The sequence below is a fragment of the Anoplophora glabripennis genome, unplaced genomic scaffold, assembly GCF_000390285.2.
Source record: "Anoplophora glabripennis isolate ALB-LARVAE unplaced genomic scaffold, Agla_2.0 scaffold168, whole genome shotgun sequence".
Classification (NCBI taxonomy): domain Eukaryota; kingdom Metazoa; phylum Arthropoda; class Insecta; order Coleoptera; family Cerambycidae; genus Anoplophora; species Anoplophora glabripennis.
Window position 1 is genome coordinate 168,947 of NW_019416458.1, and position 26,474 is coordinate 195,420.

Genomic DNA, 26,474 nt, shown 5'->3' on the forward strand with positions numbered 1-26,474 from the left:
ACTGTAAAATAGAGGTCGAACGCGAAAAAATCAGGTTTCGAAAATTGCACATTATTATTGCAAAAAGCGTTGGATGTTGATGAAATTTATGGAAAACACGATCAATCCAATGACCAACATGTGTGCCAAACGCTGATTCGATTGATCGTGAAATTGTTGCTCCAGGTATTTGTTAATTGATTCCGTTCGTTTTTTGCAACTAATTGTTTAATTACTAAACGTTAATTTTCGAAGTTAATATCGTAAACATAGGTTCTAATTGATCCAAAGAAACGCATCGAAGAAGAAAAATTTTAAAAAGTTGAAAACAGAACAGCGTTATAAACAAATTGTCCCAGGGTCAGGCAAAAGTCGCTCGGGAATTCGCTCTTTTTGCATTAAATAGAACTTATTTAGTTACAATATAATCATTACCATGAGTACGAATTATCAAAACTAAAACTAATAATTATCTATATATATTATATCTGCGATATTATTAATTAATTAATTAATGATAATCCTGAGGCCCCTTCACAATCTCTTATTTATAAAAAAAATTATAGAAAAAAAAATCGTATCTTAATCGAGATAAATAAATTAAAATTGATAGTTCAGGTAATAAACGCGCTAGCAGCAGTAAAAGTCAACGTTAATGAACGTCTGCACGCGGAAGTAGGAGCGCCAGGTCCGCGCGTGCGCGTGAACCTCGCTCTCGATCGCGTGCGAGATTTACGACTTGAACGTTTCAAATTCAAAATCTCGCGCGCGACTTAAGGGTTTTGGGAAGTCTTTCAATAGTGAAAATTGGTTTTTATTAGATTTAGAAGTACCAAACCTAAAATGCTTGCTCGATCACAGTACGGAATAAGTATCAATAATAAATAATAGAATAATTTAGAAAAAAAACTACAGACAGTAATTACAACAAACAGCTTAACTAGTTGATTTTAACTACAATATAAAGAGTAGAATGGCCCAAAAAACGATTTCTTTTTCGTGTCTCATGTGAAAATATGTTAGTTTGTCATGTTTTAAGAGCCCCCTCAAAAAATCAGCTCAAAAAAATTTTTTTAGAGGTCGCTCAAGATTTTTAAAAATTTCCAAAATCGTCAAAAATTGAATTTTTTTTTAAATTTTTTCTTGTTATTTTATCATTTTCTAGGTCGAAAAAAATCTCGATTCTGAAAATTTCAAATCGATTTTTTAATTTCTAAAGGTCACTCATAATTATTTTAACATTCAAAGTAGTGTACCTATGTTTTCGAGCTACCTTTAAAAATAAATATCAACGAACTAACAATTGTTTTTTTATTGAATTTGATGAACAAAAGGATATAAATAAATCACGACACTTAAATTTTAAAAAATTAAAAAATTATATTTCATAAGTGCGGTAGTAAATTTTGCTTCGAGAAATTTTTTAAGTGTCTCGTGATTTATTTCTATTCTTTTGTTCATCAAATTCAATAAAAAAAATTATTAGTTCGTTGATATTTATTTTTAGAGGTCGCTCGAAAACACTAGGCACACTACTTTTAAATTAAAAATAATTATGAGTTGACCTTTAGAAATTAAAATATCGATTTGAAATTTTCAGAATCGAGATTTTTTTTCAACCTAGAAAATGATATAACGAGAAAAAATATTTTAAAAAATGCAATTTTTAACGATTTTGGAATTTTAAAAATCTTGAGCGATTTTTTGAGGGGGCTCATAAAACAATATAAACTAACATATTTTCACAAGACACGAAAAAAAGAATCGTTTTTTTTGGGCCACCCTAATAAAGAGGTATTATTTTCTCATAGAACACTTAGCTAAAACCAGGTCTTTAGGTCATATCTTGATATGCAAAATGTGTCGTATTACCGTATGGCGTTTAGGCAACTCTGTCTGATTCAGACTTCCTATTTCATAGTAAATTTCAAAAAATTTGTGCACAGAGTGCTAATAAGTGAACGGACAGCTACGGACATCAGCTATCGATTCATGCAATAAAATATAGATCTCTTTACTGGTCTATTGTTATTTTGTTACACGACCGAGGGCGGCGTTCACGCGCGTGCGCGGGCTCGGCGCTCCTTCTCCCGCGTATAGGCCGTTCATTGACGTAAACTTTTACTGCCGCTAGCGCGCTTATTACCTCATCTATCAATGTGAAACTTTTTGGAAACAAAAGTTTAACCCCTTCTTTAATTATCTCTAAAATCCCGGTCCGATACGTCTAACAATTAATTAACAATTAACATTATGAAAGAAAGTTATCTTGGGAACAAAGAGGCGTAGGTGACATCTCCTTTTTTTAAAGTATCGTAAAAATAAGCTCTATTTAATGCAAAAAAGAACGAATCCCCGAGCGGCTTTTGTCTGATCCCGGGACAATTTGTTTATAATGCCGTTTTACAGGTTCTACTTTTTTAGTTGTAAAGGGCTACTTAATTTCAACTTTTTGATATTTTTCTTTCTCGTTCATAAAGCGCAATAAAATGTCTATTAATCATTTTTTCGAGTTTTTAGGATTCGTGATCTAATTCGACTGGAATATTAGTGAATAAAGGCAATTTAAACCTTTCAAGAATTTAAATTTTCATATAATGTTTCCTCGAAAAACATTATGACAAAATATGAATTATAAAAAATTCTTTTACAATCTGCCGAAATTTTTGCTAAACTTCCGGATATTTTAAATTTTAGGCGTAAATTAAAAAAAACATGGTATCATTCAAAACAGGCATTTATTCAACTACAAACAGAACAACTAACAAAACACCTCTAAAAATAAATTATTCCTTATTACTACATTGCGAATCAAAAAAAAAACTGTACATCCTAGACCTAACAGTCGGGTAATATCACACACCAAGTTGCAAAAAGGAACAAAAATCATTAGTCGAAAGTTTTGGTCTTGTTCAAGATGTACCTGAGCTGGGGCAGGTTGTCGATGAACTCCCTCAGCTTCAACAGACCCCTGGTGGAGTACACCTTAAACTTCTCGAACTCCCTCTTCTGCATCTTATTGGGCAGGAATATATCGAGATTCATTACGTTGACGGCGTTCATGACCAGATCTAAGGGCATCTGGAAGAACGAGGCGCTCTCCTCCAGCGACACGAGCAAGATGGTGGTCAGGAAGGGTTCCAGGTTGACGCAGCACTGGAAGAACTTGTTCTCCACCTGAGTCTTAACCACGAAGTACGCGTTGTTGCAGGTCACTTCCGGAATCTGCAAGACCCTCGAACCCCGCTGGTACGTATCCGGGAATGTAAGGGGTTTCGCCATGAAGGGTCTGTAACGCGCCATATTGTTCAAAATCGTTGCTGGAGGACCTGGTGGGAAGGTGTTTTGATGGTTGGTACTGTTTGGTGTCGGAGGTACCGTCGTTCTGGGTGCAGGAGCGCCTACTGCCGTCGGTTTGGTATTTTTTAACGCTGGTCTAGGCTGGTTCGAATGGAAGATCAACGGGGGAACTTGCAAGCTGTTGGTCGTGGTGCTGGGAAGCGACGGGGTTGACCTCGAATTATTTTGGGTCGCTCCAACTGCAGGATTCGTTTTAGGTGCGACAGTCAATTGTTCCCTTTGCGGAATAGATGCGTCCTTTTTCTTCACGTCGTCTTGAATGTTCACATTCGTTTTGGGGATATTCTGTCTCGTGTTGGTCTGTACTTGGGAGAGTACCACTTTGGGAACCGGTTTTTGTACGAGACCGTCGATTTTGTAATCTTCCGGCCAATTCTCCTCGAAGGCCGTATCGGGAGGGAAAAACTTCTTCACTAACTCCAACTCCACGACGCGTATAGCCTCTCCCTCGTACAAAGTCTTCCTGATGCCTTGAATTTTGCAGTATAGCTTCAGATATGCCAAGTCCCACCCTGACAAGGCCATGGAATGTTCCTCCAGATATTTGCACTCCCCCTCGAAGTAAAAAAGAGGCACGAACTTCTTTTTTTCGTGCCAGATGTACGGGACGCAGTTCTGGGTGGCTATTTTGATGAATCCGCATCGATTTTGAGGTACAGACACCCTTTCTACGAGTCTTAGATGGCAAAAATTGAGGAAATTGTACGTCTCCGTGATATCCTTTAAGGATACTATGCCGTCTCCCACGGCGAACTCTAGTCTTCCGTAGAAATTATCGCAGTGTCTAAAGTTAATCTCGTTCAACAGCTGCGCTTCCGCCGACGTGGCGTGGAGGATCTTCACGCGAAAGCAGCTGCGGATTTCGTCGGTGAAGACGTTTTTGTATCTGACGAAGATCCTATTGTCGGCCATACGCAAGGAAATGTATTTTTCTCCGGACCTGATTAGATATGGAATAGCTGTGTTTGCGATCTCCGCCCAACCGAATTGACCTTGAAGGGAAGTCCAGTCTTCTGATTTGACTTCAGCGACGGGTTTTTGTTGGGGGGATGGAAAATTCAGAGCCGTGGAAATATTTTTCAGCTGCACCATCTTCTTCTCGTTGTCTGACCTGATCACATTCGCCATGGCCTCTATCTCTTTGTCAATCGACTCGTGCTTCGGCGGTTTCTTCACCTACGAGGAAATACTTTTAAAATTTATAATAGAAAAACAACTTACAAGTAGTTACCTTTTCTTTATTGACGTCAGTCCCATTTCGATTTTTGCCCCTTTCTTGTGGCCTCTGATTGTCACTATTCCTCTTCCCCTTTTCAGAATTTTGTTTGTGACGTGCATATGGCTTGTTCGCTTGCTGTTCTTGCACGCCATTTACTTTGTTTTCCTTACTTTTATTTTGCTGGAACCAAAAGAATTATTTGTCTACCGGACAGACACGTTAAGACCAAACACAAAATTAACATGTACATAACTTCAACAACGTTATTTGTCGGTATATCAATTTTACTTTTATACTGAGAAATGTTTTCAAAAGGTGGGTGTTAGATATTTGGACAGAAGCTTTCTGAGGATTCTAGTGATATAAAGTTTGGAAGATCTTCTCCAATAACAAGGGACATACGACCAAAAGAATGAACCATAAGCGAAATGTGACAAAAACTTAGATGCTTAAGAACTAACAATAATCTCCTTCTGACATTGATTTATAGTGGATTCATATGGTCGCGCTTGCTTTATAGTCCAAGCAAATTACACTTGGAGAAAAAAAAAATTGTTACTTGGACTTTTATAAGTGGAAATAATAAAAGGGCTTATAATAAACCTAAAAAAACACTTTTTTTTCAAAGAAAAATTCTACTTAAAAAAATCATCGTACAGAGTTCTGCGGGTAATAATTTTTTCGTTGTGACATGCTTTTTTGGTGAAATAAAAAAATCTGTAATAACAGTTCAAAAACATACTCAAAATGCAAAAAAAAATAAAAAATGACTTGCAACTATGAATTTTTCAGTTATTGTTGATAATTGCTTTAAATTAAAAAAATACCGAAAAAAATAAAAAAGAACTGTCTTGATTGTTTGACCCAAAACTTTATTTTTGTACAGTATTGCTATAAACATCTAAGTCGAATTACAAATGCACAAATGATAAATTGTCTCTGGATGATTTGAGATTTCAGCAAAACAAAGTATTAACTGCGAAGTCTACTGTTGACGCAAAATCCGAGAACTCGAAATTTTGCAAAATCGTTTTAATTTTTTTTCTGGCTTTATTTGGAAACGAATTTTAAATAAATTGCATATTTACATTGCCACTTTTTTCGCTCTATCCAATGGCGTCAACATTTTTGCAATCCGACGTTTCGTCTTCGAGGGACCATCATCAGATTAATTTTTTTAAATATATGACAAAATCTAGTCATTTTTAATTCTGTATTAGATGATATTACCATTGTAATCGCTTAAAAAGGTTTTTAGCTATCATTAAAAATTTTTCCTGAGAACGGCTCTGAACGCTTTCAAAATACGTGCATCTATTGGAGGAGAGAGAGAAAGAGAGAGAGAGAGAGAGGAGAGAATAAAAGTCAATACAGCACAAAATATCCAACAATTTTTTTTAATCCATAAATTAAAAATTTGTACCTAATAAAAAAATAATATCCTCTAATTCAGAATTAAAAATGACTAGATTTTGTCATCAAAATAGCAGCGGCGTATTTAAAAAAATTAACCCGATGATGGCCCCTCGAAGACGAAACGTCGGATTGCAGAAATGTTGACGCTATTGTATAGAGCGAAAAAGTGGCATTATAAATATGTAATTTATTTTAAAATTAGTTTTCAACTAAAGCCAGAAAAAAATTAAACAATTTTGCAAAATTTAGGGGTTTTCCGGATATCTCCGGAACTACCCGAAATTTTAAAACTTTCTAAACAGCATATTGTTAGGTATAAAAAAAACTACTTTTTTCTAATCTGAGCCACCCCGTATCTCTTATCGTTTCCTAGATCCTAATGCTATCCCATCCTTATCTTGGACACACTGTATATCTATGAATTCATCAAACTTTAAAAAAAATAAGTGCACACTAATCGATCCTACGGAAAAAAAAATATTATTTATTTTATTTACTCACTATTCGACTTATGTTATAGCAATACTGTATAAAAATAGTTTTGGGTCAAACAATGAATTTTTTTTGTATTTTTTCCGTACAATTGAATAGTGTAATCAGTTTTTGATTTTTTTAAATTTAAAACAAATTATCAACAATTACTGAAAAATTCATTGCTGCAAGTCATTTTTTACTTTTTTGCCAAAAGTGTTTGGCATGTCAAAACGAAGAAAATGATTCCCCACAGAACTCTGTACGATGATTTTTTAAAGTAGAATTTTTCTTTGAAAAAAGTGTTTCAGGCCGAAAAAAATGTTTCGTCAAAATTAAATTATTTTTGCGGAAATGAGAAATAAAAACGAAAAATCAGAAAAAACTTGTTTTTCGCATTTTTCTCAGAAATTTTGAGGTTATGTTAAAAAATTACCTCTACAAAAGTTGTAGATTTTTGCATGATTTACAACTTTTGTATTACATACTTTTTTGTTTTTTTCGTTTATTATAAGCCCCTTTACCATTTCCACTTACAAAAGTCCAGATTTTGATCGGTCTATTACTATCAACGACAGATCCTTATAGTCAGCAATCCATGCGATTTAAAAATTATCCAACTGATAAAGATCTCCGAAATTAACTGAAAATATTGCTTTAAAATAGCACGAAAAATTCCTAAATGTTGGTCCACACCATTTTTCCCAAAATAAAAGTAAAAAGGATGTTAGAAGAATAAGTTTTGAAGAAAAATATTTTTCACTAAAACATGATGGACTAAGTTCCTTAAAGAATTTAAATTTTTTTGTAAAAAAAAAAATCAAAAAATCATGTTTTTTGGAAAAAACTAAATTTGACTAAAAAAAAATTATTTATAAAATATTTTTTTGGGCTGTGTGAAAAATAAGTTTTGTGTTAAAAAAAATTTATTTTGAAAATTATTCCAAAATCTTTTTTTACGAAAAACTATTTTTGACTGAAAAAAAAAATATTACAAAAAAACTTTTTTTTTCAGAAAAAACAAGTTTATAAAAATATAAAAGGTACATTACAATAAGTAAATGTACGAGTATTTTTCTATAGTAGAAAAATGGTAATAATATTAACAGGATTAATGGTTAAAAAATTATTAACCTGACAAATAGAAAGTAATAGTAATTTCTGGAATGATCTATACACAAAAATCCAGAAAAATAACAAAATTCAAACAACCAGACCGTACAAAAAAGAGTACTAGGTATATGAAATTAACTTTACTAAAACTGATTAAACTAATTACAAAAAAATTGCGGATTTCTACTAACCACTTTTTTAGGTAATCCTCTGTATAACTAACTTTTTCGGCTTTTTCCCGAAACTAACTTTTTAATTGCTATTTGCAATCAACGTTTACGAGTAATTACGGACAGACTGATTTTGTTTCACGCGATTAAACCGTGATGAACTATTTTGTCGAATTCTGATAAAAACTCGGAGCAATCACGAACGATATAACTTGTAGATTTATATCAGTTTATATCCCGTACATCGGATGATAACTAACTTGGATACTTGTCGATGAGAAAACTGATTTTCGTCCTGAAAAATCCTTTCTTTTATATACAATTTTGAGGTCCTTAAGGGTGTTTTTCCCTAAAATATTACGCATTTAGGAATCGTGACATCATGTTTCGCAACATTTCGTCATATTTCATCATTATTCTAGAACATTCTAGAAGAATTTTTCGAAATTAAGAAAAGTAAACTGAGGGTTTCGATGATTAATTCTAATTGGTTCGCGGCTTGATATAAATGTAAAAGTGGTATAAAAGCTTACGACGCGATTTTGTTCTGTTCATTTTCATAGTAGCCTTCAGGTCTACAACAAATAGACCAGGGCAGGGCGAATCTGTTTTGAATGGATGTGAGACGGGGCAAGCAATTTTTTTCTGGATTACCTTTGGACAACTTACATAATAAAAGTGTAGATCCCTAAATCTGAGCGAGGCTCGGAAGATTTTCAAAATTGCAAAAATGTTTAAACATTTTTAAAAAATACCTATTTTATCAGAGTTTTTTACTTACGTCTTTGGAACCTATGCATTTTGGAAGAATATTGAAAAGGAAAAAAGGTTTAGAATTGAATTTTGCACAATATACTGTAAGTTAAAAATGTTTAAATTTATACTATCGATATTGCAAAATAACAATAATTGATGAAAAATAGGCAAAATAATCAAGTTTATCGGATGATTTTTTAAAAATATTTTAATTGCTCCGAGGGCATTCTAATTTTGGTAAAAAAAACCTTAGAATATAATAAAACAACAAACCAAATTTCATTAAAATCGGTTCTATAGTTTTCGCAAAATAATTTTTTGAACAAAATTTAAAAAATTTCGAATTTTCAAAATGTTGCACAGTCTCAAATATATGAACATTTTTTAACATCGAAAAGACCGCTTAACCTTTCAAATGGTTTTTGAAAAATTGAAATCGGTTGATTAGGATGGCCACAGAAAATTTTTAAAGTTAACCCTGTTTTTTATTTTTAATCAATTAGATTAATTTATCAATTTGCAACTTAGTTTTTTTCAAAAATTATAATTTTAAAGTACTATTTTTTCTTAATTTTATCTGTATTTAACAAAGAAATTAATTTCCAAATCAAAAATATATATTTTTAATTTGTTTAAACACAAATTATTTAAATAAATGTAATAATTATAACTAAATACTTACATTCATATTCAGTGTTCAAATATATACGTAAACAAATTTTTTCATTGAAATAATGCAACGGTAAAATATATAAAATAATATATAAATAATAAACTTTGTTTATAACAAAATATGTACGAATTACGATATTCGAATTCCTTGGCTCGCGAGACATCGGATTAAGAAAAAGATCGAAATTGGTCCATTAGAAGCCGAGATAATGCAAATTTTTTCGTACCTTCGCATTTTGAACCTCCGAATTCAGTCTCGGAGCGAAAGTCCCCTCCCCCACTTTTTTGAGTCACTTTTTGCGCATGCGAGCGACAGCTTTCCGCTGATTTATCTATGTTGCCGATAACTTATGGATATGAAAATTTTTTCCAGCTTAGAACTCGGAAAAACGAAGCCACTGGATCAAAGATTATTGCTAAATTGTTTATAAATTGACGGTAAATGCCGATAAACTTTGACCGCTTATATTCGAGAACCAATAAACAGTTTATTTATTTTTTTAAAGAAGTGTCTTTCCCAGTACTTTAAAATTATAATTTTTGACAAAAAGTAAATTGCAAATTGATAAATGTAATCTAATTGTTTTAAAAAAAAGAGTGTTAACTTTAAAAATTTTCTGTGGCCGTCCTAATCAACCGATTTCAATTTTTCAAAAACTATTTGAAAGGTTGAGCGGTCTTTTCTATGTGAAAAAATTTTCAAGTATCTAGATGCTTTATTTGAGGCCGTGCAACATTTTGAAAATTCGAAAATTTAAAAAAAATTTTTTCAAAAAATTATTTTGCGAAAACCATAGGGGGTCATCCATAAATTACGTAAGGGTAGTTTTTCACATTTTCAACTCCCCCCTCCCCCCATGTAAAGAAACCGTAAGATTTTTCATAACCCCCCTCCCCCTCCCCCACCTTACGTAATACATTACATGATTCAATTAATTTTTTTTTATTATAAAAAAGCTTTACAACTTCTAATTATAACATTTATTAATATATTTGTTATATTATAAATACATATATACTAAGAAAAATAGAAAAATTAATGTAGATTATTTTATTACTTAAGAATTTCATTCCCCCTCCTCCCCCCCAAGTAAGGAATGATAAGAAAATGTTGAGCCCCCCCTCCCCATTGAACCCTTACGTAATTTATGGATGACCCCTAGAACCGATTTTAATGAAATTTGGTGTGTTGTTTTATTATACTCTAAAGTTGTTTTTACCAAAATTAGAATGCCTTCGGAGCAATTAAAATATTTAAAAAAAATTATCCAAAAAATTTGATTATCTTGCTTTTTTTCAACAATTATTGCTATTTTAAAACATCGGTAATAAATTTAAACATTTTTAACTTACAGCATATTGTGCAAAATTCAATTTTAAAACTCTTTTCCTCTTCAATATTCTTTCAAAATGCATGGTTCCAAGATATAAGTAAAAAACTTGGATAAAATAGGTATTTTTTTAAATTAACATTCTTGCAATTTTGAGAATGTTCTGACATCGCCCAGATCTAGGGATCTACATTTTTATTATGTAAGTTGCACTACTTGCCCCCTCTTACATTCAAAAAGTGGGATATTTCGACAGATCCGCTCTGGTCTATAAGGGCGACAAAACTTTACTTGAATATCCCTAAACATTTTAGATGAAAGAGCTAAAGTACATCATGATGACGATGACAGAGAATTCGTTGGTGATAATAGACGAAATCTGCCGTTCTACATCTCTAGAAGAGGGCACGGCTCTCGCAATAGCGATTGTAGAAAAACTAGCACAATCCTCAGCATTTATATACGTCACCACGCATTTCACGCTGCTGACAAAGCTCTACGATATGTACCTGAACGTAAAAGTGTAAGTATAGCCCTTAAAGAGTTAAAAATGTTATAAAAAATTGTTTTTAGTTGGCACTTGGAGACCATTCCTTCAGGGGAAGATCCTAAAACCTTCAAATTGGACTTTAAACACAACCTGATACCTGGCGTGACAAATGTTAAACGCTATGGCGTCTACATCGTGCGCAACATTTGGCCTAACAGTATCCTCAGATATGTCGACGCTCTGTTGGACAAGATCTCGAAAAAACCAAAGGTAGAAATACTTGTTCGATTACACTGATAATACGATAATTAAATCCTTACAGGACCCGAAAATTGTTGCCCTAGATGAAAAAGTTCGCCTCAAATACAAGATCGAATCCCAGTTCCGAAAGCTGAAGTCCCAACGTAAACTAACCATTTCAGAAGTAAATAAACTGTTGAATCAATACCAGAACGAGATGGGAAAGCTCGATTTCCACATCAACGTGGTACCTCTACGGTCAAACTTCACAGGGAACGCCGTACAACAATTGCCAATGATTGAACATTCCGTCTTTGGTGATATACGAGAAGATCTACGAATGTCGAATGCTATGAGACAGCAATTCACTCCAGAACCTTCTTTGTCCAGTCAAACGTCTGTCTTAGGAACACAAAGGGCAGTGGAGAGGATGCAGGCGGTATTCACACCAGAACCGTCGCAACAGATCCATTACACAAACTGTATGGAGCAAAGCTGTCCCAACCTAAACTTCTACCGTACAAATGACTTCAACGACGGCGTTTACGAAGGATACCAGAACCATTCCAACATAGACGACGTTAATTACGAAAATATGTCCAGGTTCATAGCAGAAAATTCAGAGAACTTCCACAAATTGATCCCAGAAATCCATTTAAGTTGTTCGGAGACACCAAAGCTACCAGAAGAAAACTCGAACCGATCACCAAGTTTAGGAGACATGAACGACATCCGGTTTTCCTTGCCTCTTCAAAACAACGCCACCAAAACCTCAACTCCCATCGTACGTAGAGCGCCTTTGTTGTTGAGGAGCGCTTCGCCGTTGGTACACATCTACGGAAACGACAGACGAAACTTCTCGACATCTTCGAACACCAACGACAGCCGCAAGAACCTCAGTACGTTTATCCCAGAGCAAATCGCACTGGAAGGTTACGATCTGGAATCCATCCAGGACGATTTGGAGGCCTGCAGTCGGATTTTTGGAGAGGAAGACGACGGTTTCGAGGAGGAGGTCCTAAATACGACTTACAAGTCGATATCTACTAGCTGCAGTGAGACCAAAGAGAAAATTGGACAGGTGCCGCAGAAGGAAAAGTTTCCACACATTGTGCCGGTTGTGGAAGTGGTGGAAGGACCAAATAACACCACTCTGTCTTTCGGCGAGGATAATTTCAAGGACATACCAGAAGATAATGGCGGTGTGAGCCAAAGGAAGGATCCGGTCGCTCAAAGGAAGATCAACGTCATTTCTAATATCCTCATAGCTCCAAGAGAACCAGTTTGTCTAAGGAAAGAAGAAGGGGACATTTCCAAACAAGAAAATAAACTAGCTGAGGTTTATTGTAATAACAACTGCTTCACAAATGATGGTGTTAACGAAAACCCCTTCAGGGAAGAATTAGTGAGAGTCAATCCAGAGAAACAGCAAACCGTTGGGAACTTGTACAAGACATTTGACAGCACATTCGACGCAGCTCACAGCGTCGAAGATACGGTCCGATCTCAACAATTAAACGAAACATTTATGAGTTTCGTCGAAGAAAATGAAGATATTTTATATTCGTGCGAGTCTAGCTTTGAAATTGAACCGCAACCGGAAAGATCCAACTGTCCCTCGAGCGGATACGAGATATCCGCAATAAATGATCCAAGCAAGTTCGTCACATCACCATCGGATGATAAAACCGCAACCAAGGAAATCAGCGTGGAGAAAAACCAAGAAAAGTGTTTCCAAGTCGTAAATGGACAAGAAAAATTGAGTCCAAACAAAACAGAGCTGACCAGCATATCCCACGCGTCCAAACTGAGGAAACTGGACCAGAGCGGTTCCTCCGACTCCAGCCAGCACGAAGAAAGTGGTGACAAGAAAACGTTTTGCGATAAAACCATGACGAGTTTATCGAGCGCTTCCAAAAAGAGGAACTTGGATCAAGTAACCACTGATTCGACAAGCGCCAATGAGAAGTCGGATAATAAAACGAAAGAGTCGGATAAATCGGAGGATTCCAGCAGCTTGAAGGAAAGCGACGAAGGCGGTAGATCCGCCGCCAAAGCACCGAAAAGGAAATTCTCCAAGCCAAGAAACGTAGAAGGGCAGAGTACCAGCACGGACGGCAAAATTGTGAAGAAACGCACCGTTTACAAGAAAAAATTCAAACCGCCCCTCAAGCTAAGCGCGAGGGAGATCAGGGAAGAATTCAATGAGCAAGACAGAAGAATGTTGGAAACCAGCCCCAACTCCTCCAACTTCTCGAAATACCTGCAACAGCTCATCAACAGACCCACAGTGCGCCAGATCCAGAAGAGCACCCACGTGGCGACAATCAGAAAAACCGAAGACGGCGTAGAGGTCATCCCCGCGAAATCTCCGGTGAAAAAAAGGAAGGCGTCGCCCTGGAGGAATCAGTTCTTTAACAACAACTTCAACTTAACCATATTCAGCGACAAGAACGCCCTGCCGTTCGAGAGCTACCTGAAATCCAACGAGAAGGACTACAACACCTTCAGCTTCAGCTTCAACAAGAACCAGGACGAGGGGGGCAGGTTCGAGTTCGCGCCTACGGTGTCCAACGTTGGCGAGTACACAAGCAACAGCGTCACCAAACGGTTTGCGAGGACCGCATCGGAGACGACTTGTAGTAACCAGCAGCTGTCCGGGAACGTGGGGGAGATCCAGAACATTACATTCCAGGTGTCGCAACGAGGAGAGAGTCAGACTTTGACGCCGGACGGGTTCTACAAGCAGAACAAGGACGATATTAAGAGGATTGTCGATAAGTACCTGCAGGGCAGTGCCGAGGAGGAGAAACCTGGAAATACTGGCGGCAGGAGGAGGAGTATCTTCGACACCAGCGACATCGATCTAGACGATTTAAACATATGAAGATAAGTTTAAATTAAAGTTAAGTTCAATTTTTTGAAGTTAATTTTTTCATTCGTTTAATAGTTACTTTCGTTGTATTGTTTTTTTTACGCATAGAGGCGTAAATAAATGTATTTGACATATGAACTGCAGTTTCGGATTTCAATTGTTTGGTATCATGGAATCAGTGGCGGCTCGTGAAGGAGGACTCTGGGACTCCGCCCCCCCCCCCCAGATATTTTCAAACTATAAACTTAAAATAATGTATTTATTTAAATCAATAAGAAATCTAAATAGCATGCATTCAATATCTCTTGGATGTTAGGTTGGTTGCATAAAGTGCATGTACTCCGTGAACGTAGCTCAGATTTATGCCATCTGCCATCTATGATCATACCAAAGAGTTTAATATGTTTAACCGCGCGCGCAATCCCCACTCTTTGTTTTGGGACTCCATGAGGCAGTAACCCGTATCACTGAAGTGTGGTTATATGTGTTTTGTTTTTGCTTTGGCGCTTTTTAAAACATTATATTTTATAAGTTTAAGTTTAAAATGAGGGTTTGTGAAATAAAAAACTTGTTATTAGTAATTTAAGATTAGAGGAAAAAGTCGAATTGAAAAATAACGGACGTCCAACGCCAGTGTTGAATTTAGTTGAGGTGCAGAAAGAGTGCAAAAAGTGGGCCGGCTTTCGCAAATTTGATAAAAACATTTATGATAAGGCCCTGTGGTTGTATGGTTGTGACCAAACAAATAGATTTTTTTGTTTTGTATGTTTATTGTTTGGAGGAGGCGAAGAAAACTAGACGAAAACTGGAGTTTCTGACTTGAAACATTTAGAAATTAAAATTAAGAAACATGAATATTCTCCTAAACACAAAAATAAGTTGGTGAGTTTTTTGCTTTTAGGAAAAGTAAATATTGCTTCTTGTTTAAATAGTGCTTATGCAGAACAAATAAATAGTAAATAGTCATAACGAAACAGTTAAGAAAAATCGATTGCTTCTTTCAAAAATTTTAAATATCTTAAAACTATGTGGTACATGTAACCTTTCTCTTCGTGGACATAATAAAAAAAGTGACTCGGTAAACAAAGGGGTATTTTTAGAACTGATAGACTATAGTGCAAAAATTGATCCCGTTTTAGATAAACATCTTAGTGATGCCCATGTTTTTAAAGGAACTTCAAAAACTATACAGAATGAACTATTACAGTAATCTACATAATTATATCCTAACTGGGTTGGTTGATCGATTATCCACTTCAGCCCCCACACGTTGGAATTTTATTTCTCACATTGTATCTAAGTAGCTACTGTACACACTGACAGTATTCATTTTGGGGTACTTGCAAAACACAATGACCTTCAAATTTCTTAAAATTTTTCACCTGCGGCGCTACCCCCACACCCCCCGCAGCTCTTATGATGTACGTCCTTTTTTCAAAATGCGCCCCCCCTGTATTCAAACCCACGGGCCGCCACTGCATGGAATCTACTCGTATAAGAAATAGGAAATTGGTTGGACGGGGGCAGTTTTAAACAGTTCTGTTACTAACTTAATGCCGCTTGTAGACCGGTCCTGGCTCTTCAGGTTTTTGAGTTATTTTGAAAAAAATTAAATGTGGCGTTTTCGAAAATCGTGTGTAACTTTTTTATTTAGAGGAATTTTTAAAATCTGAAAGCACTGTTTCACAGCAAGTTTTCTCGAGTAATTTCACTGTACAGGGTGTCCCACTAAGGCCGGCAAGGTACGATATTAGAGAAAGTATAGGCCCTAGAGCAAGGGTCGGCAACTGGCGGACCGCGGTCCAGGTCCGGACCGCGGAAGGTAAAATACTGGACCGCCAAAAATTCTTTGAAAGTATTAATTACTCAAATAAATTATTTAAAAAATGTTTTTTACGTTTAAGTGCCAATCTTATCATTTTTTCTAGTATTTTACAATTGTGAGAGTATTTTGAGTTCTTAATTAGTAAGCAGATTAAATTTGAGTCCAAATTAAAATAAAAAATAAGGAATATGAATTTTTTTCTGGACCGCGTTAAAAATTTTCAAAAGTATCCGGACCCCACCTAAAATTACTTGCCGACCCCTGCCCTAGAACTTCGGGGAAAAACATTATTTTAATAAATCGACCAAGATAAATCGCTGGGAATAGTTTTTAAGTTCTCAGCTCGGCCGCTAGGGGGCGCAATCTACATAGACTAGACGGTATCTGTTTTGGTTTGGGTGAATCTTATATCCACCGTGATTTTTGGCTTTTTGGCTTTCAAATATCACTAGAAATGAAAATTTTTCTATGCGCATAAAAAAAACGTGGGCTCAACTTTTGGCGACACAAAATGTTAAAAAAATTCGAAAAATTTCACATTTTTCTTCCTATTTAATTATGTATCTTTTCAATAGTTGATTTTAGGCGAAAATAGAAGAGGAAAAAAATGTTTGTAATTAAATTGTTTACAAAACATGACTAGTTACAAATCGAATGGATCATGATTATTATGGTAAAAATCGAAAAAATGGGGTTAAAAACAATATTTTTTAGGGATTTTTTTTGGGGTATTTAAATTGGGTATAGGACCTTTATACTTGGCTCAAGAAAACTTCATGTTAAGTAGAATCATCACACCAAATTTCATCAAAATCGGTTCTATAGATTTTGCATAATAATTTTGCAACCCAGATTTTGAAAAAAAATCTGCAAATTTTCAAAATTTTGCACAGCAAAAACCAAGGCCCTTAGATACTTGAAAATTTAATCACATATAGAAGGGCTCACAAGCTTTCAAACTTTTTTTGAAAAATTCGAATCCATCAATTAGGAGAGCTCTGGCGCTTGTTTAAACATTGGTCGAATTTTTGTACTGATAAACAATTAGAGTAACTTTGTAAATATTCAACCAAATCAAATTTTTTAAAGCAGGTTTTAAAAGTTATTGATTTTTTATAATTAATTTATTAATTTAATCATAATTTCTTTTGTGATTAAAGTATAAATCAAATATTATTTATTGTTTAAAATATAGCAAATGAGAAATTAACTCATTATATTACTAATTTTCGTCATATTTTGAAAATAATTGTTGTTTAAACAATTTCAGAATATTTAAATAAATTTGTTTTTGATTTTTGATAAACAGATACAGGGTCGGAAAGTCCCCATGGTTCATCGGCCGTTACGTGAGAGCGACAACGTAAGTCATAGAAATCCGTGCCATAAAGATGGCAATAATGAAGGCGTCTAATAGTCACCGCCCATTTCGCCCTTCCACAAATAAGAAGTGGATTTTATTTGTGGAAGGGCGAAATGGGCGGTGGCTATTAGACGCCTTCATTACAGCCATCTTCCTCTATGGCACGGATTTCTATGACTTACTTTGTCGCTCTCACGTAACGGCCGATGAACCATGGGGACTTTCCGACCCTGTATAAGTTTATGCACTTTTGATACAATAGAAAAATAAAGTTGATAAGTAAAGGAAGTTTATAGATAAATAACTATCGAACTGTTGAAAGACCAATAATTATTATTAATGATAGGTATTTGAAAATACGCTAAAATTTAAAAAAAATCATCAAAATCGAACCTAGATGGTGAAATATTAAAAATTTTTTATCGCGTCACGGTTTTTAACTCGCCGATTCAATTTCGAGCAGGCCGAAGCGGCCGTGCTCTCTGCTTCCCCCACCACCACCACCCGTACGATTTTCTTGAATTTCTCGCTTGCATAAATAACTTTAAACACGTTTTAAAGTAGGTTGCCAATTAAGAAAAGTATTGTAATCTTAGACCTGCTAAGTAGTTATTCGGAATACCAAAGGTATTTTTCGAAAAATTAGCCCGGATGTTCCAGTACATTTAGTGTAAATGACGGTTAACTTTGATCGGCTATAACTACGTAACTAATTGACCAAGCGATCTGCTTTTTTTTTAAAGAAGCGTATTTCCAAGGACTTTTAATACCTGCTTTAAAAAATTTGATTTAGTAGAATATTCACAAAGTTATTCTAAAAAAAAATAGGGGTTTCCATTTAAAAATTTTGAGTTTTCCATATTTTCTGAACTTCATATTCGATAACTTTTTTTTAACCACCCTGTAAATATTTTTTAATTTAATCATGAAAACATGAATTTCGTAGAATGCATTGATGAACACAAACTAATAAAACTTGATTATCATAATATAACTATTTTTTAAAAGCAAGCGAAAGTGGCATAATTCTGTAAATTCAAAATTTGTGCAAAAATTATTTATTTTATTGATTTCTGATGACATATTCGTATTCCTCTCGTTTTTCTATATCTAATTAAAAAAAATTGTTTATAGAGAAAATGTTAAAAAATTTTAAAAAAATTATAAATGGTTATAAAAATGAAAAAATTGGTATTTTTATTATCGATCATTGTTTATTATGACAACAAGTATCTAAAAAATGTGTGCCCTTTCTAAACCTTAATTTAAACCCACGTACAGTGTGTCCAAGATAAGGATGGAATATCATTAGGATCTAGGAAACAGTAAGAGATACGGGGTGGCCCAAATTAGAAAAAAGTTGTTTTTTTATACTCAACAGTATAAAAGTCACAAAAATATTCAACAATTTTTATTACTACTATTATCAATATTGATTAGAAATAATAAAACATTTCATAAATTCGTATTATTTTTTTATTAAGTTTTTAACTTTTTTAAATTATTGATTAAAAAAAATTGTTGAATATTTTGTGGCGTATTGACTTTTGTACTGTTATCACTTCCTCCAATAGATATTTTGAAAGCGTTCAAAGACGTACTCGGGGAAAAAATTTAAATGACAGCTTCAGCAAACTACCTTTTTAAGCGATTACAATACTAATACCATCTAATTCAGAATTAAAAATGACTAGATTTTGTCATACACAGCAGCGACGGATTAAAAAAAATTAACCTCATGATTGCCCCTCGAATACGAAACGTCGGATTGCAAAAATGTTGACGCCATTGGATAGAGCTAAAAATGTGGCAATGTAAATCTGCAATTTATTTTAAAATTCGTTTTCAAATAAAGCCAGAAAAAAATAAAACGATTTCGCAAAATTTTAGGTTTTTCCGGATATCTCTGGAACTACCCGGAATTTTTAAACTTTCTAAACGGTATATTGTGGGTAAAAAAAACACAACTTTTTTCTAATTTGAGCCACCCCGTATCTCTTACCGTTTCCTAGATTCTAATGATATCCCATCCTTATCTTGGACACACTGTATGTTTAGATTTTCGAATGATAAGTAAGAAAAAATTTCAAAGACTGCGTCAAAAATCAATATTTTAATATTTTTAATAAATCTGGCAACACCGCATCATTTTTCGCAACTATTATAGAAGTTTCAAATTTTTGCAAAAGCTTATCATTAATCTCATGGCGTTGTAATAGTAATGGCCTCGTGTTTATGAAAAAAAAGCCCCATTAATAGTCTATGAATCTCCATTAGGAAAATATTTTCATTTGTTTCAAACTGTTCCAAGATACCAATATATTCATCACCAAAATGGTCCACACTGTATATGTATTTAGGTTGTGTCTCATAACTAGATAACAGAAATGTTAGGGCCGCTGTAAGATGATAGGTACAGGGTATATCCTTTACATTATAGCAATATACAGGGTTACAACTTTTTAAATATCCTATACAGGTAGGTATCTTTCTCATTTTAAAAGCTGCAGAAATTGTTAAATGGGCAAAAATGTGCAGAATTTTTTGGCGATCACGGAATCCTTTTTAAATTTACAAAATTCCGAATATTTTCGAAGATATTCGAAGAAAACCGATTTTATGCTCTTTCTTTTTTTAGTCGTATTTCACTTGGTTTTAAAAATGTTAAGACAAAAATGTGTAGTCTGATATTAAATAAGGTGCGGAATAGATTTTTGCTGTCAGTACTGACGTATCTCTAAAAGTGTGCTGAGCGGTAGTTAATTTTTGTTTTTCTTGTTCTTCTGAAGAGGATTGATTCAAGTTTCTAAAACCCACCCTTGTGATCATTAGTTCATGAGATATCGATGATCAAAAAAAAAAAGGTGACCTCACTCAATATCTAATATTAGTCCAGGAAAAATAAAGTACAATAAAATTTCCAGAAAGCATTAAATCGGTTTTGGATTTATCAATTTTAATTGTAACAAATTTGCGAGCTTCTACAAATAATGTTAATTTCACTTTACAAGCAATTTCGGTACTAACTCCTTGTATAAATAAATTTGTATTTGATTTTAAAAATTTCTGTTAGATTCGTACATTATATCAACCTTGTGACATACTAGATGACACAGAAAACTTATTTAACTCTTCCCCGTCTCTCTATTTAGGCCAGGAAAATAAGCTGGAAAATGACCATTTCGCGACTTTTTGTTTCGGCAAGTTGAATTTATCACTATAGATGCTAAATATTATGTACAATAACATATTCGTTTCAAGTCATAATACTGGGGGGAAGATAATTTTTACGTAAATTCACATTTTTCACTTATAACTTTTTTTCGTTCATTTCCACGAGAAAACAGTAGTTTTTTTCGTCTTCAAAAGACCTACAAAACTAGCCCCCAAACGTAAAAAAATATTGATTAGATCAAAAGTTATAAACAGAAGAAGTTATTTATGACTTTTGAATTAAACATTTATAAACTGCGTTATTATTACCAGAATGTTGTGGCATCGCATCCTCTCATTCCTAATCACTGTCTAATAACTCACACGAAATCTGGAATCGGTAAGTTGAATAGTTTACAAGTAATGGCCTTATAAACAAATTAACTAATTATTAGTCTGGACGATCTCGAGGATCTTCCACAATTGCACTGATTTTTTTCATTATAATAATACATTGAAATCTATCATTTTTTTTAAATTTCAAATTTGCAACCTGGAATTTTTTAAATTTGTTAGCCTTAGTTGCAAAATGAAATATACGACGCACGAGCGTGATATAGTTATATATTATTACATATTCGGAAAGCTTATGAAAAGAGCTTTAAGTTAAAAAAAGAAATAATCGTCAAGATTCGTTGAAAAACAACGGAGTTACAGACTGTAAAATATATTATTTTCAAGCGAATTTCGCTTTTTTAACGGCAGGACTATGAATATTATCGTCATTTTCTTCGAACTCGCTATCGTTCGCTTCCCCCACCCTTCCGCCGCGCCATGGCTCGCCGAAAATCAAGCGACCCACTGACTGGACAATATTTCTTATGCACTTAACATACTTCCACAAATAAAATATATTTACCTGGGAAAATACTCGGGTTGCCGGTTAAGACAGTATTTTTTTTGCCGCTATCAACCTAATTTGTTTAACAATCGGCTGTCAACTTTGACAGTCTGTAACTCCGTTGTTTTTCAACGAATCTTGACAATTTTTTTCTTTAACTTAAAGCTCTTTTCATAAGGTGTCCGAATATGTAATAATATATAACTATATCACGCTCGTGCGTCGTATATTTGATTTTGCAACTAAGGCTAAAAAATTAAAAAACTTCCAGGTTGCAAATTTGAAATTAAAAAAAAGATAGATTTCAACGTATTATTATGAAATCTACCTTGAAAAAAATCAGTGCGATTGTGGAAGATGCTTGGGATCGTCCACACTAATAATTAGTTAATTTGATTATAAGGCCATAACTTGTAAACTATTCAACTTACCGATTCCAGATTTCGTGTGAGTTATTAGACAGTGATAAGGAATGAGAGGATGCGATGCCAAAACGTTCTGGTAATAATTACGCAGTTTATAAATTAATGTTTAGTTCAAAACTCATAAATAAACTTCTTCTGTTTATAATTTTTGATCTAATCAATATTTTTTGACGCTCGAGGGCTACATTTTGTAGGTCTTTTGAAGATGAAAAAAAAGTACATTACTGTTTTCTCGTGGAAATGAACGGAAAAAAAGTTATTAGCGAAAAACGTGAATTTTCGTAAAAATTATAGAAATTAACCACCCTGTAAGCAATCTTCCCCCCATTTTTATGACTGTGAAAACTAAAATGTTATTGTACATAATATTTAGCATCTATAGTGATAAATTCAGCTTGCCGAAGCAAAAAGTCGCGAAATGGTCATTTCCCAGTTTATTTTCCTGGCCTATATCTCAATGAGAAATAATCGTACAGAAAATAAAAAAAGAACAAATTGAAGCTCATGAATCAAGCTAAATAACTCTGGCATTGAATAAGCCAGGAAAAAAAATTCTGAGCCCAAAGCAGTTTTGAAAAAAAAATGAAAAATTTGTGCCTCGCATTATTGCTTTTGATTGCGCCGAGAGCGATGCTTAAAAAAATTCTTTATCTCAAGATTTCAAAACTAGAATCTTCAAGTTTCAATATGCTTCTTTTTTTTCTCGACAAGTTATACGGCCTTTCAAATATCACTAAAAAAATTTGGAAATTTTTCTGCACCTTTAATTTTTTGCAAAAAGCCTCAAACTAACCAAACTCTTTTTATTAATCATTAGTCTTCCATTAAATAAATGATCTGTAGAAAACAAAATTTTTTTCGAAAAAGTAGTAGCTTTCTCGGTCATTGTTATAGTAACTTTTTATAAATTTGAACAAACTAATTCTATCCAGTTAATTTTGATGGTATGGAAAAGTTAATTTTAACGTCTTCAAATTATTTTGACAAAACAAATTTGACAGAAAATTGATAGTCTGGATGGCAGAATCCGTCTAACGTGAAACACCCTGTATAGTTTTTTGTATTAGAGCCCCTGTAGTGATAGAGTACCGCAACCAATGTCGCATTGTCTTAACTTTTTAGGCGTAAATCACAAATTGCAAAAAAGTCCAGTGTCACTTACGAAATCTGTCAGTACATAAAACAATTTTAAACAGTTTATTTCTATACACAATAACTCAAAATTTTAATCTAAAATAGTAGACAATTAATTTTGATATATGTAAATAGTAGCCATATCTAAAATGTATGTTTTTACTTGTTTACTTTTATTTCAATTTCGTCATAGCAAAATTCCCACATACGTTGTTCTAATCAATGTTTTTTCTTTAAATGTTCAAAACAGTATATTAACAAGACAGCGGGCGAATAACATTTGAGTTTTTACTTTTTTAGCAGAATACACAGAGTTTGGGGCGTTCCCCCCGATACCAGACATCGGAATATGCATCGGAATATTTATTTAGAAATATATACAAAGACAAAGTGACATTTTAGAGTCCCAGTATACCAATAGCGTGTTTTATTTACCTGAGATCTGAGCTAATCTGTTATTCTGAATGATCATTGGTCAATAATTAGGTGAAATCCTCAGAGGAATAAGTAAACATATTCCTCTGAGGTGAAATCCCTAGTAAATAAAACATGGCCTGTTGCTAGGTAACAGGTAAATTGAAGTAAATTTTCAAATAAACTAAATATTGATAGTTGATCGTACCTATTTGAGAAATATTATTGTCAAATATCAATCAAGAAGCTTCTTGATTGTGTTTTCCAAAAGGTAAAATAATTCGTGTATCTTTAGTTCACTGTTATTTAAGATTATTTATTATTTGATCAAGTAAAAACGAAATAAATATTACACATTGTCTATAAAATGCAAAAACAAAAATTTATCTCTAATGTACTGTGGAAATAGTGAAAACGCATTATAGGTACCATCTTTTAAAAAGCAGGATTACAGGCATGTAAAAAGCTATGATGACAAAGTTGGCATGGAGTTGAGCCGGCTAAAAACGAAAACAAAAACTAAAAACTGAGTCACAAAAACGTCAAAATCTTAATGACAAAAAGACTGTAGAGCAGACACCTAGTCCTGTATAAAAATTTACAGCAAACACATCATTGTTTTTATTATATCTAGAAACCGATAATTTATTATTAATCGTCCAAAGAACAGTTGTGTCATCAAATATGTACGGGTGAGTTCACAAGATCAAAATATATTAATAATTATAACAACAGTACCTACATCTCTCTATTCACTATTGAACATAAAAATAAAAAGATAACCTAATCCCACATGTATTATTTACTTATTTTGAACTTACCATTATTTTAGATTTATCACTTTCGCAACGTCACAATTTGAACTAACCGAATGATAAAACCGAAACCGAGATTTCAACTTTTTTTTGTTTACAAAACAAGTGAAAATCCTCTAAATTCCTATATATATAAATCTAGTTGTTCAGTAATATCACAACAAACAATAACAAACTTGTTCGTTGTCAAGGAAGTTAATGTCAAATGCCTACTTTTCTCCTTAAATTTACTCGTTATAGTTAGACTTTATTTGACTTTACGTTACGATTCGCAATCTTGATTTGAAAAGAAAACACGCAAGTTAATTGGTTGATTGTACGACGTCAATAGCTTTCATCCAATCATGATTGCGAAATTGTGATAGAAAGAATAGGCAACTAATAATTGCACAATGTTGTGATTTGTTGCAAAATGACACGAGTATCTGATTATGGGAAGTACACAACTGAAACGAACATGTTTGGTTTTAAAATTGTTATCGAGTCATATAACGTCAAACAATAGCCGTTTATTGTTACTTATCAACACTTAAACAAATATTTTGTTCATTTTCTCTGTACTTATGTTTATGTTGAGTTTTTTAAATTTGAAAATGAATGCGTTCAACTAGCGACATTTCATATACCAATGGATTGAATTGTTTGATGCTTGAACTGTAATTATCGAATAATCCATAACTGTATAAATTAAATGTAAAATATTTGCAGTATATAACTGCTATTTAGTTGTTAGAAATTTTGAATTGAAAATATGACCTCATACCATGTACCATATTAAATAACCTGCTCTGACCCAAAAGGTGGTCATAAAAGATAAAATTGAAGAATAATAAAACTTCTAATCGCAAATGGCATGCTCAGAAGAGAACTTAAAATTTTCTAGGACTACATGAGAAAAAATCTAAAAAGTCGAAAACTCGCTTTCCTGCCGATATAGATAAAATAATTAAACTCTTGGCACAGCTTAATATTAAGCTGTGCTTGTGGTGTGAATAATGGCGTGCTTACGCTTACATGCATGTAGTGACGTCACTAACGAGATTGATGTATTAAAGTGGTATTTTACCGAGTGTAGACGCTGTAGAGCGAAAGAGTGATAGTTTCTCTCTTTCTAATCGATTAGGATGGAGTTTTATTAGCCAATCACGAGTCTGCGCGAGAGAGAAAGATATTACCGAAACTATCTCTATCTTTATCATTCGTCTACACTGTCGCCACAAGCTTGCTTCCTCCATGTAGTACATGCTCTAAACATAGAACAGAAATATCTTCTATTTCTATGGGTACCTGACAAGTGACGTATATGTGACAGATGTCAGAAAGTTTATTTTCTTGTCAGCTGTTTAATGAACAGCTCTTACAAAACAAAGAACTATGTTAATAGTTTGATTTAGGTAGAATTTAATTGTATAGATTTTCTATTGCTTTAACAATTTAATTTTCAGTTTTCTGGATGATATGGATCGACCAGGCCAAACCGGCTATTTGCTATTAAACGAAGAAGGTGCAGTTTTATCCTCTTCTGGCGACTTAGAGAATGACGAAAAATCTGCAGTGATTATTATGGGACTGTTGAATATTACTTCCCACATAGATTCAAATGCATTGTCACCCGAAGGTTTCAAAAAATTATCCCTAATCTACGACGACCACTGTTACATAGTTTGTTTATCGAACAGAAGAATACACGTTGTTAAAAAGACTCTGACACCGGATTTCCCACAAAACTCGGCTTAGAACGGGAGACTAAATGAATGTAATATTATATCTAACTAAAATGAAATTTATGCAAATTATTATCTTGTTTGGGGGAATATTTTTTTCATTATATCAGTTATATTGTCTACTGAATGATATGTAATAAAGGGTATTATATGTTTGACATATCTTTCATTCCTTTGTTAAAATTTTTGTATGACAATTTACAACTTTCTAGGATTACTTGATGCCTGAACGACTTCTACAAATTTTAGGTAATTTAAATTTAGGTTGTAGAAACCAAATTATTTTCCAGTCCACATTTCCAAATTACTTTTTTGCGAGTAATTAACAAAAGATGCACAGAACATAATTTTTGTATTTAAAATCACAAAACAAACAAATAATAAAAAATATAGTAATGTGCTTACCAATTGCGTTTAGTTCAGTTTAGGAGAGTTACACAATTAACAAAAATGGTATTTTGACTTTTTATTGTAATTTTTGAACTGGCATTAGATTAAATTTTAAATTAGCGCATGGAGACCACACCATATAATAAAACCTAACTTCACTTGATAGTTTAAAGACGTGAAGCAAGCGCCAAGTTTTGTTGAGTCACAAAAGCTAATCACCTGATTGACTTTTGACAGT

At 33.6% G+C, this 26,474-nt stretch overlaps 3 protein-coding genes across 5 annotated transcripts in view; 2 read left to right on the top strand and 1 right to left on the bottom strand.

Annotated features, from left to right (window-relative positions):
- Window positions 1-14,104, top strand: part of LOC108907240 — a 34,896-nt gene extending 20,792 nt beyond the window's left edge. The window contains exons 12-14 of the mRNA XM_018710832.1: window positions 10,802-11,010; window positions 11,061-11,247; window positions 11,300-14,104. Of these exons, the coding sequence (XP_018566348.1) occupies window positions 10,802-11,010; window positions 11,061-11,247; window positions 11,300-14,104 (3,201 nt within the window). The remainder of the gene's footprint in view (window positions 1-10,801; window positions 11,011-11,060; window positions 11,248-11,299) is intronic.
- On the bottom strand, window positions 2,701-26,322 carry LOC108907281. 3 transcript variants are annotated; one of them, XM_018710890.1, is made up of 3 exons: window positions 26,252-26,322; window positions 4,571-4,738; window positions 2,701-4,515 (listed from the first exon to the last, which is right to left on the bottom strand). In XM_018710890.1, exon 3 carries the CDS (start codon window positions 4,465-4,467, stop codon window positions 2,869-2,871), a length of 1,599 nt encoding a protein of 532 aa, XP_018566406.1. In that variant the 5' UTR covers window positions 4,468-4,515; window positions 4,571-4,738; window positions 26,252-26,322; the 3' UTR covers window positions 2,701-2,868. The 3 variants fall into 3 exon arrangements, with proteins under 3 accessions (XP_018566406.1, XP_018566404.1, XP_018566405.1); XM_018710888.1 differs by lacking the exon at window positions 26,252-26,322 and adding an exon at window positions 7,750-7,986; XM_018710889.1 differs by lacking the exon at window positions 26,252-26,322 and adding an exon at window positions 7,750-7,986 and having other exon boundaries at window positions 2,701-4,528.
- On the top strand, window positions 25,417-26,004 carry LOC108907282 (ragulator complex protein LAMTOR4 homolog). Its single transcript, XM_018710892.1, has 2 exons — window positions 25,417-25,516; window positions 25,568-26,004. The coding sequence occupies exon 2, from the start codon at window positions 25,581-25,583 to the stop codon at window positions 25,857-25,859; it is 279 nt and encodes a 92-aa protein (XP_018566408.1). The 5' UTR covers window positions 25,417-25,516; window positions 25,568-25,580; the 3' UTR covers window positions 25,860-26,004.
- Window positions 26,323-26,474: the final 152 nt, after the last annotated feature.

What these genes read in the sequence shown, in the direction of transcription:
- LOC108907282 (XM_018710892.1), top strand. Translation starts at nt 25,581, where the DNA reads ATGGATCGACCAGGCCAAACCGGCTATTTGCTATTAAACGAAGAAGGT.
- LOC108907281 (XM_018710890.1), bottom strand. Translation starts at nt 4,467, where the DNA reads ATGGCGAATGTGATCAGGTCAGACAACGAGAAGAAGATGGTGCAGCTG.